The sequence below is a fragment of the Pristiophorus japonicus genome, chromosome 6 (genome assembly GCF_044704955.1).
Source record: "Pristiophorus japonicus isolate sPriJap1 chromosome 6, sPriJap1.hap1, whole genome shotgun sequence".
Taxonomy (NCBI): domain Eukaryota; kingdom Metazoa; phylum Chordata; class Chondrichthyes; family Pristiophoridae; genus Pristiophorus; species Pristiophorus japonicus.
This window is the reverse complement of record NC_091982.1, coordinates 254,500,722-254,516,747: the sequence shown is the minus strand read 5'-3', so window position 1 is coordinate 254,516,747 and position 16,026 is coordinate 254,500,722. Positions and strand designations below refer to the sequence as shown.

At 47.8% G+C, this 16,026-nt stretch overlaps 1 protein-coding gene across 1 annotated transcript in view; it reads left to right on the top strand.

Moving 5' to 3' along the window:
* dner (delta/notch-like EGF repeat containing) overlaps positions 1 to 16,026 on the top strand; it is a 368,701-nt gene that overhangs the window by 193,135 nt on the left and 159,540 nt on the right. The window contains exons 3-4 of the mRNA XM_070882480.1: positions 8,964 to 9,064; positions 9,961 to 10,127. Coding sequence (XP_070738581.1) covers positions 8,964 to 9,064; positions 9,961 to 10,127 — 268 coding nt within the window. The remainder of the gene's footprint in view (positions 1 to 8,963; positions 9,065 to 9,960; positions 10,128 to 16,026) is intronic.

Below are 16,026 nucleotides of genomic sequence, written 5' to 3'. Positions count from 1 at the left end.
ATTTGCTCCTGATTTTTAGGAGCAACTGGTGGAGAACGGAGTATCTTAGAAATGGCAATTCTCGACATTTAGTTTGCTCCAGTTCTAGTCAGGTAGAACAGTTTCACTTTGGAACAGAATTTTCTTTTCAAAAGGGGGCGTGTCCGGCCACTTATGCCTGATTTCAAAGTTTCGTGAGTGAAAACTTATTCCAAACTAACTTAGAATGGAGTAAGTGAAGATTTTTGTACGCTCGAAAAAACCTTGTCTACACTTTAGAAAATCAGGCGTAGGTTACAAATTAGGCATAGGGAATGAGGTCAGGGGGGGGGGGAAGTCATTAAATTCTACAATCAATCCTTAGTTATACTTATACAAATATTATACAAATAAATCCAACCTGAATAAAAATTTATAAGCAAAGAAAAGATTAAATAAACCATGTTCCTACCTGTGTGAAATAGCATCAGCCTTCGAGCTGCTGTGCTTCAGGCAGGCCTTTCATGTTGGAGACAGGCAGGGGTGTGGCGTCAGTGTCTCGACCGCAGCGGCAGCAAGCTTCGAGCTGAGCTGCGGTGCTTGAGGCAGGCCTTCATTCTCTTCGTGGCTGGCCGCGAAGAAGCAGCACCGGACGGACCCGAGGCCATTCGGCCATGAGATATCAGCGGTGTCAGTGGCTGGTCGGCAGCCGAAGAATCAACACCTGACACACGCAGCTCTTTATGGTGCTTGAGGCCATTCGGCCACGCTTTAGGGGCGGCGTCAGTGGCTGACGGCAGCCGAAGATACAGCAGCAGCCTTCGAGCTGTGAGGGGGACTGAGGCCATTTGGACAGGGAGAGGCAGCCACATCGACAGTTTTATACTTAAATTTGCAGAATGGGTGCTGCATTGTCAACACCACGTATTATGCAATGGTTTTACACTGACTTCCAGATCTCCTGGTATGCACCACTGCGCAGTAATCTTCTGCAACTTGGTTCCAGCATTTCTTCATTTCTTTTGGTGGCACTTTTATGCGACCTCTGTTGCTGGTATCTAGCTCCTGCCATCTCTGCTCAATTACGTTGACTAATATCTCCACTTCCTCATGCAAGAAATTTTTTGTTCTTGGTGGACGTTGATCCATTGCAAAGTTGAATTGGCACTCTTATTTCTCCAAACACACAGTCCTTAATTTGCATGCACCAATGCAGCACCGGTTCTGCAAGTTTAGCAGTGAAAAGCTGAACTCACTGATTTCAGCAGGTGATTTATTCAGCAGTGCTGCTAAAAGCACTCCCTCACACACAGAAATATCCAAAAAAATTAAATTACAAGCCTTTGCAGGGGTCCAAGAAACAAATCTTCACTTTTTCTGCAGTATTTAAAAAAATTGGCCGAGTGCCAATGTTTGTGTGAGACTGCGCATGCGCACACGCTCCAACGCGCATGCGCAGGGTTGCCGGCACCACAAAGGCTAATTTAAATTGTACCCGCCCCCTGCTACTTAGAAAATCGGCACGAGTGTTAAGTTCCGCCCCCTGCTGCGAAGAGCGCGTTGCGCCAAGCAGACATAGAATATCGGCGCAGTTTTCGGCGCGAAAAACAGGCGCCCAGCTCGGAGGTGCGCCGTTTTCGCCGCGGCACGAAACTTGGGGCCATTATGTGCCACCTTCCTCTGCAAAGATGAAAATGCAACTTTTTAGAGAGGGTCTTTCTGCTGGATGGAACATATACAGCTGATCACATTTACAGTTGCAATTGCATTGAATAAACGAAAATATTACTTACACTAACTACTTGACCAAGGTCCTGCCATTTCTTTTTACACGGGCCTCCAGATCTCGTGGTGGTCAGCATTGCGCAGTAATCTTCTGCAACTTGGTTCTAGCGTTTCTTCATTTCTTTGGGTGGAACTTTTGTGTGACCTCTGCTGGTGTCCAGCTCCTGCCATCGGTTCTCAATCACAGTAACTAGTGGATCCACTTCATCCTGTAATAAATTCCTGGTCCTTACACCGCGTTGCATCTTGTACTGCTGCAACTGCGATCTTTCCAATGCTCTCACACATCACTCCTTCTCACACACACAACTGGCTCTTTAACAATGGCCGATTGCCAGCCCGGAGCTGTACTGCGCATGCGCATCCGTTGAAATAACATCAAAAACGTCACTTCTTTTGTCGCGCATGCGCAGAAGGTGTGGCATAGTTTTTTGCCGCAGACAGCAGGCCCCCACCCCCCCCTCCCCCCGAGGCGACTGGACAAGCTGCGTGGCGCCAAATTTGAATTGTACATCGGGGAAACTTTGGCAAAATATTTCTGGCGCGTTTCTGGCCTAGAAAAATGGCATAACTCTGGCAACATGCCACAAAATGGGCTTGGGCAAAATTGAGCCCATAGTCTGGATTGACTAGTTCAACATTTTTATTTTGTTCAGACTGTGGGATGAAAGTCTCCTCTCTTCGAAGATTGTAGGAATACTAACTTTAGATACTCTCTGTGCAGCTCTTAATAGGTTTATGTACACATTCTTCAAAATTAGCACTGATTGGTGCTAAATTGGCTGTCTCACTCAGGGCATAAGGCTAGGGAATAGAAATATCAAACTTATTATACATGAAGGCTGCCCCTGGTGTTGATGTTGATATATTGATAAGACATATTGATGGGGCAGATTAACAACCTTTTACCCTGCATCTAACTCGTACCTGACCTAAGACACTTGATGCTAACACTGGACGGCAAAAATAGGAAGTTATTTTATTCCCAACACTGGTATCAGCAGCATGGTGAGCACGTGAATCACAATAGTAGAAGTTTTAATTACCACAGTGAGAGTGAGCGGGCACCCTACATCAATACAGTTAAGGCATAAGAATAAAAGGGCTTATTCTTTGGAATGGCACCTGCAGGAACTGCACAGCATAGGTGTTGTTTGGACCAAATGTAACCATCTGAGCATCGACAAACTATGCAGTGTCAAAACCTCAATAGGTAGAGTTTCTACCTCAAACGGGGCGCACGTACTGACTTTTTTTTTTTATCCATCCCAATCCATGGGGCCGAGATTTGAGCGATACTGAGGGTTTTGCTTTTTTTTTTGGTGTCGGTGCGGAGTGTCGGGCAGAAGTGCCATTGTGTCTGGTCGGCCACCACTCAGTTAAAGGGGACGGGCCACTGCGAGCTCTGCATTTATTTCAGTTAGGTCCACTGGGCCACGAGGGAGGGTTTCGGCCGGGCCAGCAGCCTGGCACCCAAGAGGGGGTGCCGGGCTGCCTGTTGGCGGCCCGGCCGAACACGTGGCCACTAATGTCGGGCCGACCTCGGAGTCGGCCGACAATGAAAGTAAAATGGCGGCCGCAGCAGTGTGCTTTCCCCTTTAAGGGCGGACCCGTCGCCCAGTCACAAGAAGCTTCCTGCCAGGGAAAGCTGTTGGCGGGGGGGGGGGGGGGCACTGAGCGCCGGCTGACCCGCTCCCATGGGGCAATTTACCGATTGGAACGGAAAGGGGTTGTCGCGTGCCTGACGGGGCTGGAAGACTGCCGGGGCGGTCCCAAACACCACGCCAAAAATAAAGGAAGGCAATTTACAAAATGTCGGCCCCCCCGTGTCGACCGAGCAGTGAGTGCTTGCTACATCATTGCCACCTCTTTGAGACGGTAACGGCTCTTAAAAAATGGGGCAATTTTGGCCCCATGGCCTCCTACCATTGCCTTAACGTTGTACATGGTGATATATGCTCCTTGGCGGTGCTCACGAAACCTACATCTTGAAGCAGATCAACATAGAGTCATAGAATCATAGAAAACTACAACACAGAAAGAGGCCATTCGGCCCATCATGTCCATGCCAGTTGAAAATGGTTACCCAGCCTAATCCCAACTTCCAGCACTAGGTCCATAGCCCTGTAGGTCATGGCTCTTTAAGTGCACAACCAGGTATCTTTTAAATGTGATGAAGGTTTCTGCCTCTACCACCCTTTCAGGCAGTGAGTTCCAAACTCCCAGCACCCTCTGGGTGACGAGGTTCTTCCTCATCTCCCCTCGAATCCTTCTACCAATTACTTTAAGTCTATGCCCCCTGGTTACTGACCCTTCTGCTAAGGGAAGTAGGTCCTTCCTATCCACGCTATCTCGGCCCCTCATAATTTTATACACCTCAATTAAATCCCACCCCCCCTCAGCCTCCTCTGTTCCAAGGAAAACAACCCCAGCATGTCGCAATACACCCAAGGAGAAGGCAGGTTGCAATGTTGGCTTCTAACGTACCGTGCTATGTGCTGCAACCTGGCTCCTGAAAGCTGTACGTCATCTTCAAACCCGAGCACAGACCAGGTATCACAAGGTGCATGCTGCCATTAACATTCTTATTAGAACATTTTTGAGGGTCTGAAGCAGTCATTCTGATGCTTGGACTGCTCAGGGGATGGGAGAAGGCCTCAGTGCTTTGTAAGAACAGTATTGGTATCAACAGAAGCATCATCATTAAATAGGTTTCTAGGGGAGCAGCAGTGAAACATGGAAGAGGAGGGCACATGTTGAGGGAGGTGAAACTGATTTGTCGGGCTCTGATTTGACTTTTCCCAATTGATGCACAGAGGTGGCTCTTTTAAAGCATAAATCGACGTAATCAATTTGTTTCTTTGTACCTTTATTGCTGTTTGCATGTCAGCCTTTTGGGCTCGATTTTCGGGTTTTGGAGTTTTGGGGCGAAAACGGTAGCGATACGTGAAAATGACCGTTTTCGCTGCGTTACTGATTTCAGGCTGAGCTTCCGCGGCGCAAAAACGCGGTCCTCGCCAACTTTAGTGCGCGGTCGTTTGCGCTGCGAGAGAGGACTTGGGAGGGGGGAGAAAAACATTCAAAGAAACATTCAAACAACGTTATCAAGACGTTATTAGCTAACAAATCGCGGAGGGTCAAAACGCAGCGAAAACCCGGTCACAAATCCCTCGAAAATCCAGCCCAAATTTACGTCTACTTATTGCCGTTACTCTCCTTGCCCTGTCAGGGCCATTGTGACCCCTATTGAGATGGCCTACTTCTGCACTTCTCCTCAGGTCATCAATGTACCTTATCATTCACCACCATTTGTCTGGGGTATTACACAACTATTTAAAAAAAAAATCACTGGCTGCAAACTATTAGAGATGTTAAATATTTTCATTCGTGGAATAGTGAATGCAAAGAATGTTCGCGATGTGATGTGACAAGTGCCGTCCCTTTGTGCTTCACGTTCTACTGGGATGTCTTCTAAGTTGTGAACTATTCGTAAACAAAAGCCTCATGAAAGGAGGAAATGCTGGGACTTGCTGAAAGATCTGTTCTGCAGCTGCTGGAGATTCTGCTGACACAGTGCCCAATGTGCTTGTGCTCTTGAGGGCCCAGTTGCTGCTGCAGCAATAGCATGTGCTACCCTCAAAGGGCATAATCTTTGGGCGAATGTGCTTCAGGGGATCACTTGTGCAGAGGCATATGCTGCCCTGTTAATAATGCTGACATTAGAGGCAGTCGATTGTGCTTGCGGTGCAGCATCTTACTATTAGAGGATGGGTCCTCAAAGCAGCCAGTGCACTGTGTGAGCAGAGACTGATGCCCCAAGCTCACTGAATCATTCCTTAATGGTTGTCTTCAATGGTTGCCCTAAGTGCACCAAAACCAGTCAATATTGGATGGCCAGTCATGGCCATCTCGACAGCAGCATGAGACAACTCTCCCTGCACTATTCATGTGAGTATCTGTCGTCTCCACTGCAGATGTCACTGGCATCGTGAAGCTGACAATGGCAGCCTGCAGGTCATGCCCTGTAAATGACACCATTCATGGCTTTGTACCATTCATGGCATGGCTCACCTATACTCCTGTGATATTCAGCTTGCTGTGCAAGGAGCCAAGTCACTCCTTACGCTTCGCAGATTCAGCATCCTTCTTTTTAAAGCTAGCTTAGTGTTTCTGTCCGACCGTCAGTTATGTGGACCTCCACTGGCACTTCCTGGGCCTCTATTCCTCTCCCGTGCTCGATGTCTCACCCCGTGATCCTTCCTGGAATTCACCGTCTAGGTCCTCCTCGATGTATGTCTCTGGGATGGTGCTTGCTTGAGTTCGGTGTGTAACGGCCTTCTGACCATAGGGTCTGCCTGCCTGTAGCTCCACTCCTTCTGAAATCTGTGCAAAAAGAAAATAATAGATTTGCATTTATATAGCCCTTTATCACATTTCTCAAAAATGCCCCAAAGCATCTCGCAGACAATTAATTACTTTGAAATGCAATGATTCCTGTTGTTTACCCTGCAGCAGTGAATCGCAGTTACTGTCTCTACCGTCCTAAAGGTATCATTTGTTGTGCTACAGTAATTAGTACATGTGCTGACCAGGGAAATGAATCCTGAGATTTGAGCGAAACACCTGCTTCAGTATCCCGTGCAATCTCTAAGGTTTTGCGCCCTATCACATTGATAGTTTCATCTTTAAACATAGTTATCAATGTACCTGAGATTGCTTTTATCCATTCACAGAATGGGGTGTCGCTGGTAAGCCTGGCATTTATTGCCCATCCCTAATTGCCTTTGAGAGGGTGGTGGTGAGCCTTCTTGAACCGCTGCAGTCCGTGTGGTGAAGATGCTCCCACAATGACTTTGTCATAGCGGTTTGGGACAACTGAGTGGCTTGCTAGGCCATTTCAGAGGTTAAGAGTTAAGCAGTTAAGAGTCAACCACATTGCTGTGGGTCTGGAGTCACATATCGGCCCAGACCGGGTAAGGACGGCAGATTTCCTTCCCTAAAGGACATTAGTGAACTAGATGGGTTTTTACGACAATCCGATAGTTTTATGGTCACCATTACTGATACTAGCTTTTTATTTCCAGGTTTATTTAATTGACTGAATTTAAATTCCCCCAGCTGCCATGGTGGGATTTGAACTCATGTCTCTGGATCATGAGTCCAGACATCTGGATTACTAGTCCAGTAACATAACCACTATGCTACTGTTCCCATCATGGGGCAACACTGCCAGCCAAGTGTTGGGGTGGCTGGGCTACATGGTGGAGCCACCAGATTTACTGTCCCCCTCCAATTGGCAAGTTGCTCCAACAATGCAAGCAGTTCACCAACAGAATTTTAATGAGGTGCGACCACGAAAACAGTTGGCTTCAGCTACTTCCATCGGGCGGGCAGAGGGCTTGTTCTGACGCTCTCCTGCCCGATGAGTGCCGTCACTTGAAAATCAACCCCATTATCTGGAAGGAGTTGCACATGGGGGGACTGGAACTTCTTGCACTGATCCTGTGCTGGTCCATGTGCTACAAAAGGCCTTGGTTCTTTCATGGGGAGACCCACAAGGCATGGGGATGGGTCTTGTGGGATTATGATAGTCATCGTTGGAATGCTCAGTGCAAGGACATCACTCCATGGTGTGCAGCAATCCACCTTAGTGATTTCCATTTGTGCCTTTGGGAAAAATGAAATTATTGCTCAGTGTATGATTTTGAGCTTTCTTTCTTATGTTCTGGTAAATTTGACAGTTAAGAGGTATGTTTCCCTTTCTCTAGAAATTCTTGCCCTGTTATTTTTAAGCAGCATTTAGAGAGAGAGAGAGAGAGATGGATATGTTTAGCGGGAAAAATTCCAGATCTTGGTGTCTAGGCAGCTGAAGGCATGGCCGCCAGTGGTGAAGAGATAAAAATGTGGGATGCACAAGAGGCTAGCATTGGAGGATTGCAGAGATCTCAGAAAGTTGTTGGGCTGAAGGAGGTTACAAAGATAGGAGTGAGGCCTTTGAGGCATTTGAAAACAAGGATGAGAATTTTAAAATCATGGCATTACCGGACACAGGGCCAATATAGGTCAGCGCGTACAAGGGTTGTTCGTGAACAGGACTCGGTGCGAGTTAAAATACGAGCAGCTGAGTTTTAGATGAACTCAGGTTTATGGAGGGTGGCATGGACCATGTACAGTAGACACCTCAAGTCGCTGGAGAACTACCACCAACAATGCCTCCGCAAGATCCTACAAATCCCCTGGGAGGACAGACACACCAACATTAGCGCCGTTGACCAGGCCAACATCCCCAGCATTGAAGCACTGACCACACTCGATCAGCTCCACTGGGCAGGCCACATAGTTCGCATGCCAGACACGAGACTCCCAAAGCAAGTGCTCTACTCGGAACTCCCTCATGGCAAACGAGCCAAAGGTGAACAGAGGCACTGACACCTGGGAGTCCCTGGCCAAAGACCGCACTAAGTGGAGGAAGTGCATCTGGGAGGGCGCTGAGCGCCTCGAGTTGTCATCGCCGAGTGCATGCAGAAAACAAGCGCAGGCAGCGGAAGGAATGTGCGGTAAACCTGTCCCACCCTCCCTTACCCTCAACGACTGTCTGTTCGACCTGTGGCAGGGACTGTGGCTCTCTTATTGGACTGTTCAGCCACCTAAGGACTCATTGTAAGAGTGGAAGCAAATCTTCCTCGATTCCGAGGGACTGCCTCTGATGCTGGAATAGTTGCATCTAGAGATAACAAAGGCATGGATGAGGGTTTCAGCAGCAGATGAGCTGAGGCAAGGTTGGAGATGGGAAAGGTTAGAGGTGGAAGTAAGCAGTCTTGGTGATGGGGAGGATTATGGAGTGGAAAGCTCAGCTCAGGGTCAAATAGGACGCCATGGTTGCAGACAGTCTGGTTCAGCCTCAGACAGTGGCCAGGGAGGGAAATGGATTCAGTGACGAGGAATCGGAGTTTGTGGTGGGGACCGAAGACAATGGCTTCAGTCTTCCCAATACTTAATTGGAGGAATTTTTTGCTCAGCTAATACTGGATGTTGGACTATTGAAAGGTACTTACCCTATGCACCATGTATATCCAATCCATCAAAGTTATCTGAGTCTTTCTGAAATGCAGTGCAAGGCTGATGAAAGAACTGGTTCAGCCAGCTAGTTTCTAAGCTCATACATCCAGAAATATATTTAATGAGACGGCTAACAATTTTAACCTTTCTTTGTTAACCAGATGATCAACACTTCAAATTTTCTCTGTGGAAACAATAGCTTCAATGAATCAGTTGACAGTCAGCCACCTAATCTTGAAGTACCTGAGGAGACTGCACTAAGGTAAGGAAAAGAGATTTTCTGCTCGAGTCTTGTTGAATGGATTTGGCAGATCTAACTGCACGCTGCACTTATTGTTATTTTGCAAGTGTACCATATCTCCCGACAGAGAAAGCACCAAAGCCAGCTGCTGTCTGACCTTAGCAGTGTGGCTCTGTAATCAGCCACGGGGTAGATAAGCGAGAGATTGACCCCCAGGTTGACTCTCCCTCTGTGGTAGCGCTTGGCTGCCAACATCTGAACAAAATCAGGCAGCTCTTGTGTGGGGGAATTTCGAGTTCAGGTCCATGCTGTGCCATTCTGGACCAGTGTGGTCTTCCAGCCACAAACCATCTCAGCTACACTGTGTTGGAAGATAAAATATTAGCCAAAGCTCAGAAACACAGCTGAATTCCTTTTTCATTGAAGAGCGCCATGTCTATTTTAAAGGTTCACGGTGACCAGATGATTTGTCCCTACCGCTGTGATAGGAGTGCCGTGAGGCTCTAACTGACTACGTCCATAGCTTTTAATTGACCACATCCACAGCAACAATATTAGAAACGACCACACAAGAAGCAAATCATGGCCCACCTTTGGGCCTGAGACCCAGTGGCATCTTTCGAGTTGATAGAATATAATAGGTCATTTTTTAACACTATTGGCAAATCAAAAATGAGAGCGATTCTGTTGATGGCCCAACGACTGGCGGGGGTTTCTAGAGCATGGCACCTCATGCTGGCACCTAAGTGGCTTATATTATCACAGTCATTTAAAGTTGAATCAGAATGCTCAGTGAAACGAGAGCTGTGTCGCTTTGAAAAACTCAAAAAATCAAAGTAATGACCATTGAAATAAATTCCATGCCCAAGGCATCAGTGAACATCTGAATTTATTTAAAAACCATGTTTGTCTTCCAGAATTAAACTGAATGGGGTTGACACACCTGTTGCCTTCTGGGAAGTCACAGAAGCTGAATTCCAGCAATGCTCTTTTTTGAATGGAAAGAGCATCATGCCCTTGCACACCATCGATGGATTTGTTCTTTTAGAGGAGATGGTGTCTTTGGGGAGCAACTACTTTATTGGTAAGGTGCTTTGATATGACCTCCTTCATGTCTCTCTCCTGTATTACAACAGAGTGGTTTGATGCAGGCCTCTTACTCGGAGACGATCATTCAAGCTTCAGTGAGCCTACGTGACGTGGCAACCAAATCAAAATGCACAAACTAAAATAACCACCTGATTGTGTGGATTATCAACTGACAAGAAATATAGCAGCAGGTGGATGAGATAATGATGATATAATAAGACATTCTGAACCACAGATCTCGATGCGCTGTTGCAATTACACCAGCTGGGATTTGGCCCAGAAATTGCGGTCGGAGGCTTCCCGCGACCTGAATGCCTCCAACCCGAAAAGTGTCTATGAATTTACCTGGCGTTCCGGGAGGTTCGGCGGCTTGCGGTCCTGGGCCTCTGCGCGAAGGCCTGCGTAGAGGCCCACGTATGCCAGGGCTGTAGACGCTTCGCACGTGTCCCTGGGATCACGTGAGCCGGCCGGACCAATCAAAGTAGGGGTATTCCCCCATTCATACTTGTGGTGAGTTCCGTATGTACGGAATCAGCATAGGTATGAATGGGAACACCCCCCCAAAACAAACAAATACTTAAAATAATATATTTTTTTAAAACACATATTTAAAATTAACCAAAATGCAATTTAATTAATTAGTTAAAACAGAAATGTATTTTTCTGTCCTTTAAATGTGTTACATTGATAAAAGCAGGCTTAACGCCTGTTTTTATCAGTCGTAAGGATTTCAAGGGCATTCGCTGGGCAGATGTTGGACAAATAGCCTGACTCTCCGCCCGCAGAGGCCCTTTACTTCCGCGTGCAATAGTTCCAGGTTTAGGCGCAAGCGCTTCGCATACCTAAACACGAAACTTGTGGGCCCCTACGGGCACGTGCGTACCTTGTACACGCCCGTAAGGACCGTGAATTCAGGGCCAATGTGTCCTGCAGCTCTCTGACACATGACCATTTTAATCTGCAATGATCTGTCATCTTCGTGTGACTGAGATTTGATTGTTATTTGGATGTCAATGTATCGAGACTTTTGATGTACCAGTCACAAGGTGGGTTCAGAGGAGCATGTGGTCTGTTGGCTCTTAATGTAGTCTAGCCAGATCTGATGATGGATGGCTAAGCCAATTGTACACCAGATACGCTCAAATCTGCATTCTTTGGACTTGAGGGACCGCAGATGGAGGCTTACCAGGGGAATTGATCAGGATGCGAGCAAGTAAAGGTTTTTACTGGGGACAGGGTCATCAAATGAGTGGGGGTGGGAGAGGGGGGGGGGGTCGGGGCGGGGGTTGAGGGGGTTGGTGGTGAGAGAATGATTGAGCAGATCTAATATTTGCGGAAGTACTGTGGTGAATGGAAGGCCAAATGCTAGGCTGTTGGCAGCTTGTGAGTGGAATTGTGGGTTTTCCTGAGGCGAACGTAGAAGAAAGTAAGGTTGTGTGTCTGGAGATGGCCATGTTTGTAATTGAGAGTCCACGTGAGAAGGCAAGGTGGAGGGGTTGGTTGTGAATATGGGTAGGGAAGGTTATATGGAGGGAGAGGTTTAGGAAGGACAGGAGGGCAGTAAAATTAGAGGAGAGAGGGCAAAGTGAGCTTTGATGGAGATTTAACTCTTCGAGAAAGGGGAATCACTAAATGAAGAGGCTGATGGAAGAAAGGAGGGAGATATTTCGCTGAGAAACTCAGGATGGTGTTTGGGGTACAGTAGAGAAATCAGATTTGAAAGGGGAGGTGAGAAGGGAGGAACTAATTGAAGTGGTTGAAGGAGAAGGTGCAAAGGCAATATAGGGAGAGATCAAGATGTGATTTGGTGATATGGACCACACTGTCACCATTGTGGTATGGGCTGCACAGGTGGTGGAAAGTGTGGCCTGGTGGGGAGGCATCAGTAAGGGACATCAGTAAGGTGATGCTACCCGTGAGCCGAGTTTCAGTCAAAGCCAGGATGTCAACGCGTTTGTCCACACTAAGATGGTGGGTGCCAAGGGCCTTGTTCACAAGTGAACAGACATTCATGAGTAGAGACATTCAGACTGATTGTAAGACATCCAGCACATCCATGATTATGATAACCTTTGTGATTAGAAGAAATTTCTATTGTAGCCCAAGCTGCACAGCTGGCTAATAGCCTTCATGTGTCAGTCAGAGGGCTGGCTGCATGCAGGTATTTCTGAAGGGCGGAAAGTCACTAGCTGGATGTGGAGGCCTATCAGCAACTGACTACCTTCCTTAAGAGGAGAGAATCAGAATACCTGCAAAGACCCAGAGGGGCCATTGTTTAAATCTCACTTGGGTACTGTGTGCAACAAGTCACAGAATGGGAAAGGGGCACATTTCTCCAGGGCCTAGGGGTAGATGCAAGAAGCCCTCCTGCCAGTTTCAGGCCGAAGTTTCATAATATTCAAATGATGCAGGATGGAAATCATAATGTCTTCTGCATCTTTTTGCATTCTGTACGGCAGTACTGTGCCACTTACGAATCCCAACCATAAATAATAGGTGCCCAGGATTGGTAAGTGGTTTGCTTCAAGCAAAGTTCATTTAAAAGGCAAATTAAAAAGATTATGTGAACTATTTCTATACTAATTCTCTTTTTCTGCTGTCACTTGAGCTTTCACGACCCTTTGTGGTACTTACTCTGCTGCTTATTTCTTTTATTCTTCCAACTCCATTAGAGCTACTCATAGGCTTCTCAATAGGAGTAGACAGATATGTGAGTATTTTGGAGGAGGGAGATTAGCAGAGATGGTGAGGCAGATCAGGGTGCACCGGACATGTTCGGAGTCCAGCTGCTGGTACACTCACACCCACATCTCATCATCCATCGTCATCATAGGCAGTCCCTCGGAATCGAGGAAGACTTGCTTCCACTCCCAAAGTGAATTCTCTGGTGGCTGAACAGTCCAATACGAGAGCCACAGACCCTGTTGCAGGTGGAACAGACATTCGTCGAGGGAAGGGGTGGGTGGGGCTGGTTTGCCGCGCGCTCCTTCCGCTGTCTGCGCTTGGCCTCTTCACGCTCTTTGCGTTGAGACTCGAAGAACTCAACGTCCTCCCGGATGCATTTTCTCCACCTCGGGCGGTCTTCGGCCAGGGTCTCCCAGGTGTCAGTGGTGATGTCGCACTTTACCAGGGAGGCTTTGAGGGTGTCCTTGTAACGTTTCCGCTGCCCACCTTTGGCTCGTTTACCATGAAGGGGCTCCGCATAAAACATTTGCTTAGGGATTCTCGTATCTGGCATGCAAACTATGACGGCCTGCCCAGTGAAGCTGATCGAGTGTGGTCAGTGCTTCAATACTGGGGATATTAGCCTGGACGAGGACACTGATGTTGGTGCGCCTGTTCTCCCAGGGGATTTGCAGGATCTTGCAGAGACATCATTGGTGATATATCTCCAGCGACTTGAGGTGCCTTTTGTACATTGTCCATGCCTCAGATCCATACAGGAGGGTGGGTATTACTACAGTCCTGTAGACTATGATGGGAGATTTGAGGGCCAGGTCTTCAAACACTCTTTTCCTGAGACGGCCGAAGGCTGTGCTGGTGCACTGGAGGCGATGTTGAATCTCTGCATCAATGTCTGCCTTTATTGATAAGAGGCTCCCGAGATATGGGAAATGCTCCACATTGTCGAGGGCCGTGCTGTGAATCTTGATGGTTGGAGAGCAGTGCTGTGCGCCGGGGACAGGCTGGTGGAGGACCTTTGTCTTACGGATGTTACGCTTAAGGCCCATGCTTTCATAGGCCTCAGTGAATACATCGACTATATCCTGGAGTTCAGCCTCAGAATGTGCGCAGACGCAGGCGTCATCCGTGTACTGCAGCTCAGCGACAGAGGTTGGGGTGATCTTGGACCTGGCCTGGAGGTGGCGAAGGTTAAACAGCCTCCCACTGGTTCTGTAGTTTAGTTCCACTCCAGCGGGGAGCTTGTTGACTGTGAGGTGGAGCATGTCAGCGAGGAAAATTGAGAAGAGGGTTAGGGTGATGACGCAGCCCTGTTTGACCCCGGTCCGGATGTGGATTGGGTCTGTGATGGATCCGTTGGTAAGGATCACCGCCTGCATGTCGCCGTGGAGCAGGCGAAGGATGTTGAGCAACTTTTGGGGGCATCCGAAACGGAGGAGGACGCTCCATAGACCCTCGCGGTTGACAGTGTCAAAGGCCTTTGTAAGGTCAAAGAAGGCCACGTATAAGGGCTGGCGCTGCTCCCTGCATTTTTCCTGCAGCTGTCGCGCTGCACAGATCATGTCCGTTGTGCCCCGTAGGGGATGAAATCCGCACTGTGACTCCGGGAGGAGCTCCTCGGCCACAGGGAGAAGACGGTTGAGGAGGACTCTAGCGACAACTTTCCCAGTGGCTGATAGCAGGGAGATTCTTCTGTCGTTGCTGCAGTCGGACTTGTACCTTTTTAAAAAATGGTCACAATCACTGCATCTCTGAGATCTCCCGGCATGCTCTCCTCCCTCCAGATGAGAGAGATGAGGTCATGTATCCGCGCCACAGCGCCTCTCCGCCATACTTTAGCACCTCAGCAGGGATTCCATCTGCACCCGTATCCTTGTTATTCTTGAGCTGTTTTATGGCTTTGCCAATCTCGTGCAATGTTGGGGTCTCACTGAGTTGTGGCAGGTCGCATGCTACGGGATGGAGTCGAGAACACTCAAGTCAAAGGCAGAGCCTCGATTGAGGAGATCTTCTAAGTGCTCCTTCCATTGGGCCCTGACAGCCTCGGTGTCCTTGATGAGTGTTTCCCCGTTCTTGGCCAGGAGTGGGGTGAGGCCCTGGGAGTTTGGACCGTAGGAGGCCATGACTGCAGTGAAGAATCCTCGCATATAGTGGCTGTCGGCCAATTGTTGGTATCTCCTGTGCTTTCTCCATCCACCACCTGTTCTTTAGGTCCCGGGTTTTTTGTTGGACCTGAGCCTTGAGCCATCTGTAATGTTGTTTTGCAGCTCCTGAGTTGAGTTGTTGCTTGAGGCTCAGAAATGCTGTTCGCTTGCGATCTATTAGTTCTTCGATCTCCTGATCATTTTCAGCAAACCAGTCCTGATGTTTTCTGGCTGAGTGACCAAGTGACTCTTCACAGGCACTGGTTATAGAGGCCTGGAGGGCAGACCAGGCACTGTGGGCATTCAGCATCTCAGGGTCACAAAGGCATGCCAGATTGGCTGTGAGGAGCTGGCTGTATAGGGCTATCTTAGCTGGGTCTCCCAGTGCCCCGGCATTAACTTTTTTGCCGCACTGCTTCTGCTCTCCCCTCTGCTTTGGGGCAATGTTGATGTTGATGATGGATCGGATTAGGCGGTGGTCCGTCCAGCAGTCGTCAGCTCCTGTCATGGCGCGGGTGATGCGCACATCCTTGCGATCCCTGGCTCACATCTATGGACAGTGGGGCATATACCCAGCTTCAGCTGAGGATGAACCCAAAACTCATTACAGCCAATTAAGTACTTTTGAAATTTCATCACTGTTGTAATATAGAAAACACAACAATCAATTTGTTCACAGCAAGGATTCACAAACACCACTTTGTACAGGGTGTAGTATAACTGCAGTCTGCTGCAAGATGTTTTTAATACTCTTTTATATAACTGCATTAATTAGTTATTGGAAAGCCGTTTTCCAATCTTTAGCTAGATGCTGTAATTAGGCCATTACCCAGAGATTATCTTTCATTTAGTGTAAAACCTGATTGGCAATTAAGAAGGAACAGCTATTATTGTTCCCAATAAATTGTTGCAGAGGATTGCACGGGGAGTTAATATTCTTCAGGTTTTTTTTTAAAGAGGTATTTTAACTGAAGGAGGAATATTCTGATCTGTTGCAGATATTTTATCATCGTTGACTTTATAAATAAAATTGCTTGGAGGAAAGGAAATAATTCTGTTTCAAATGCC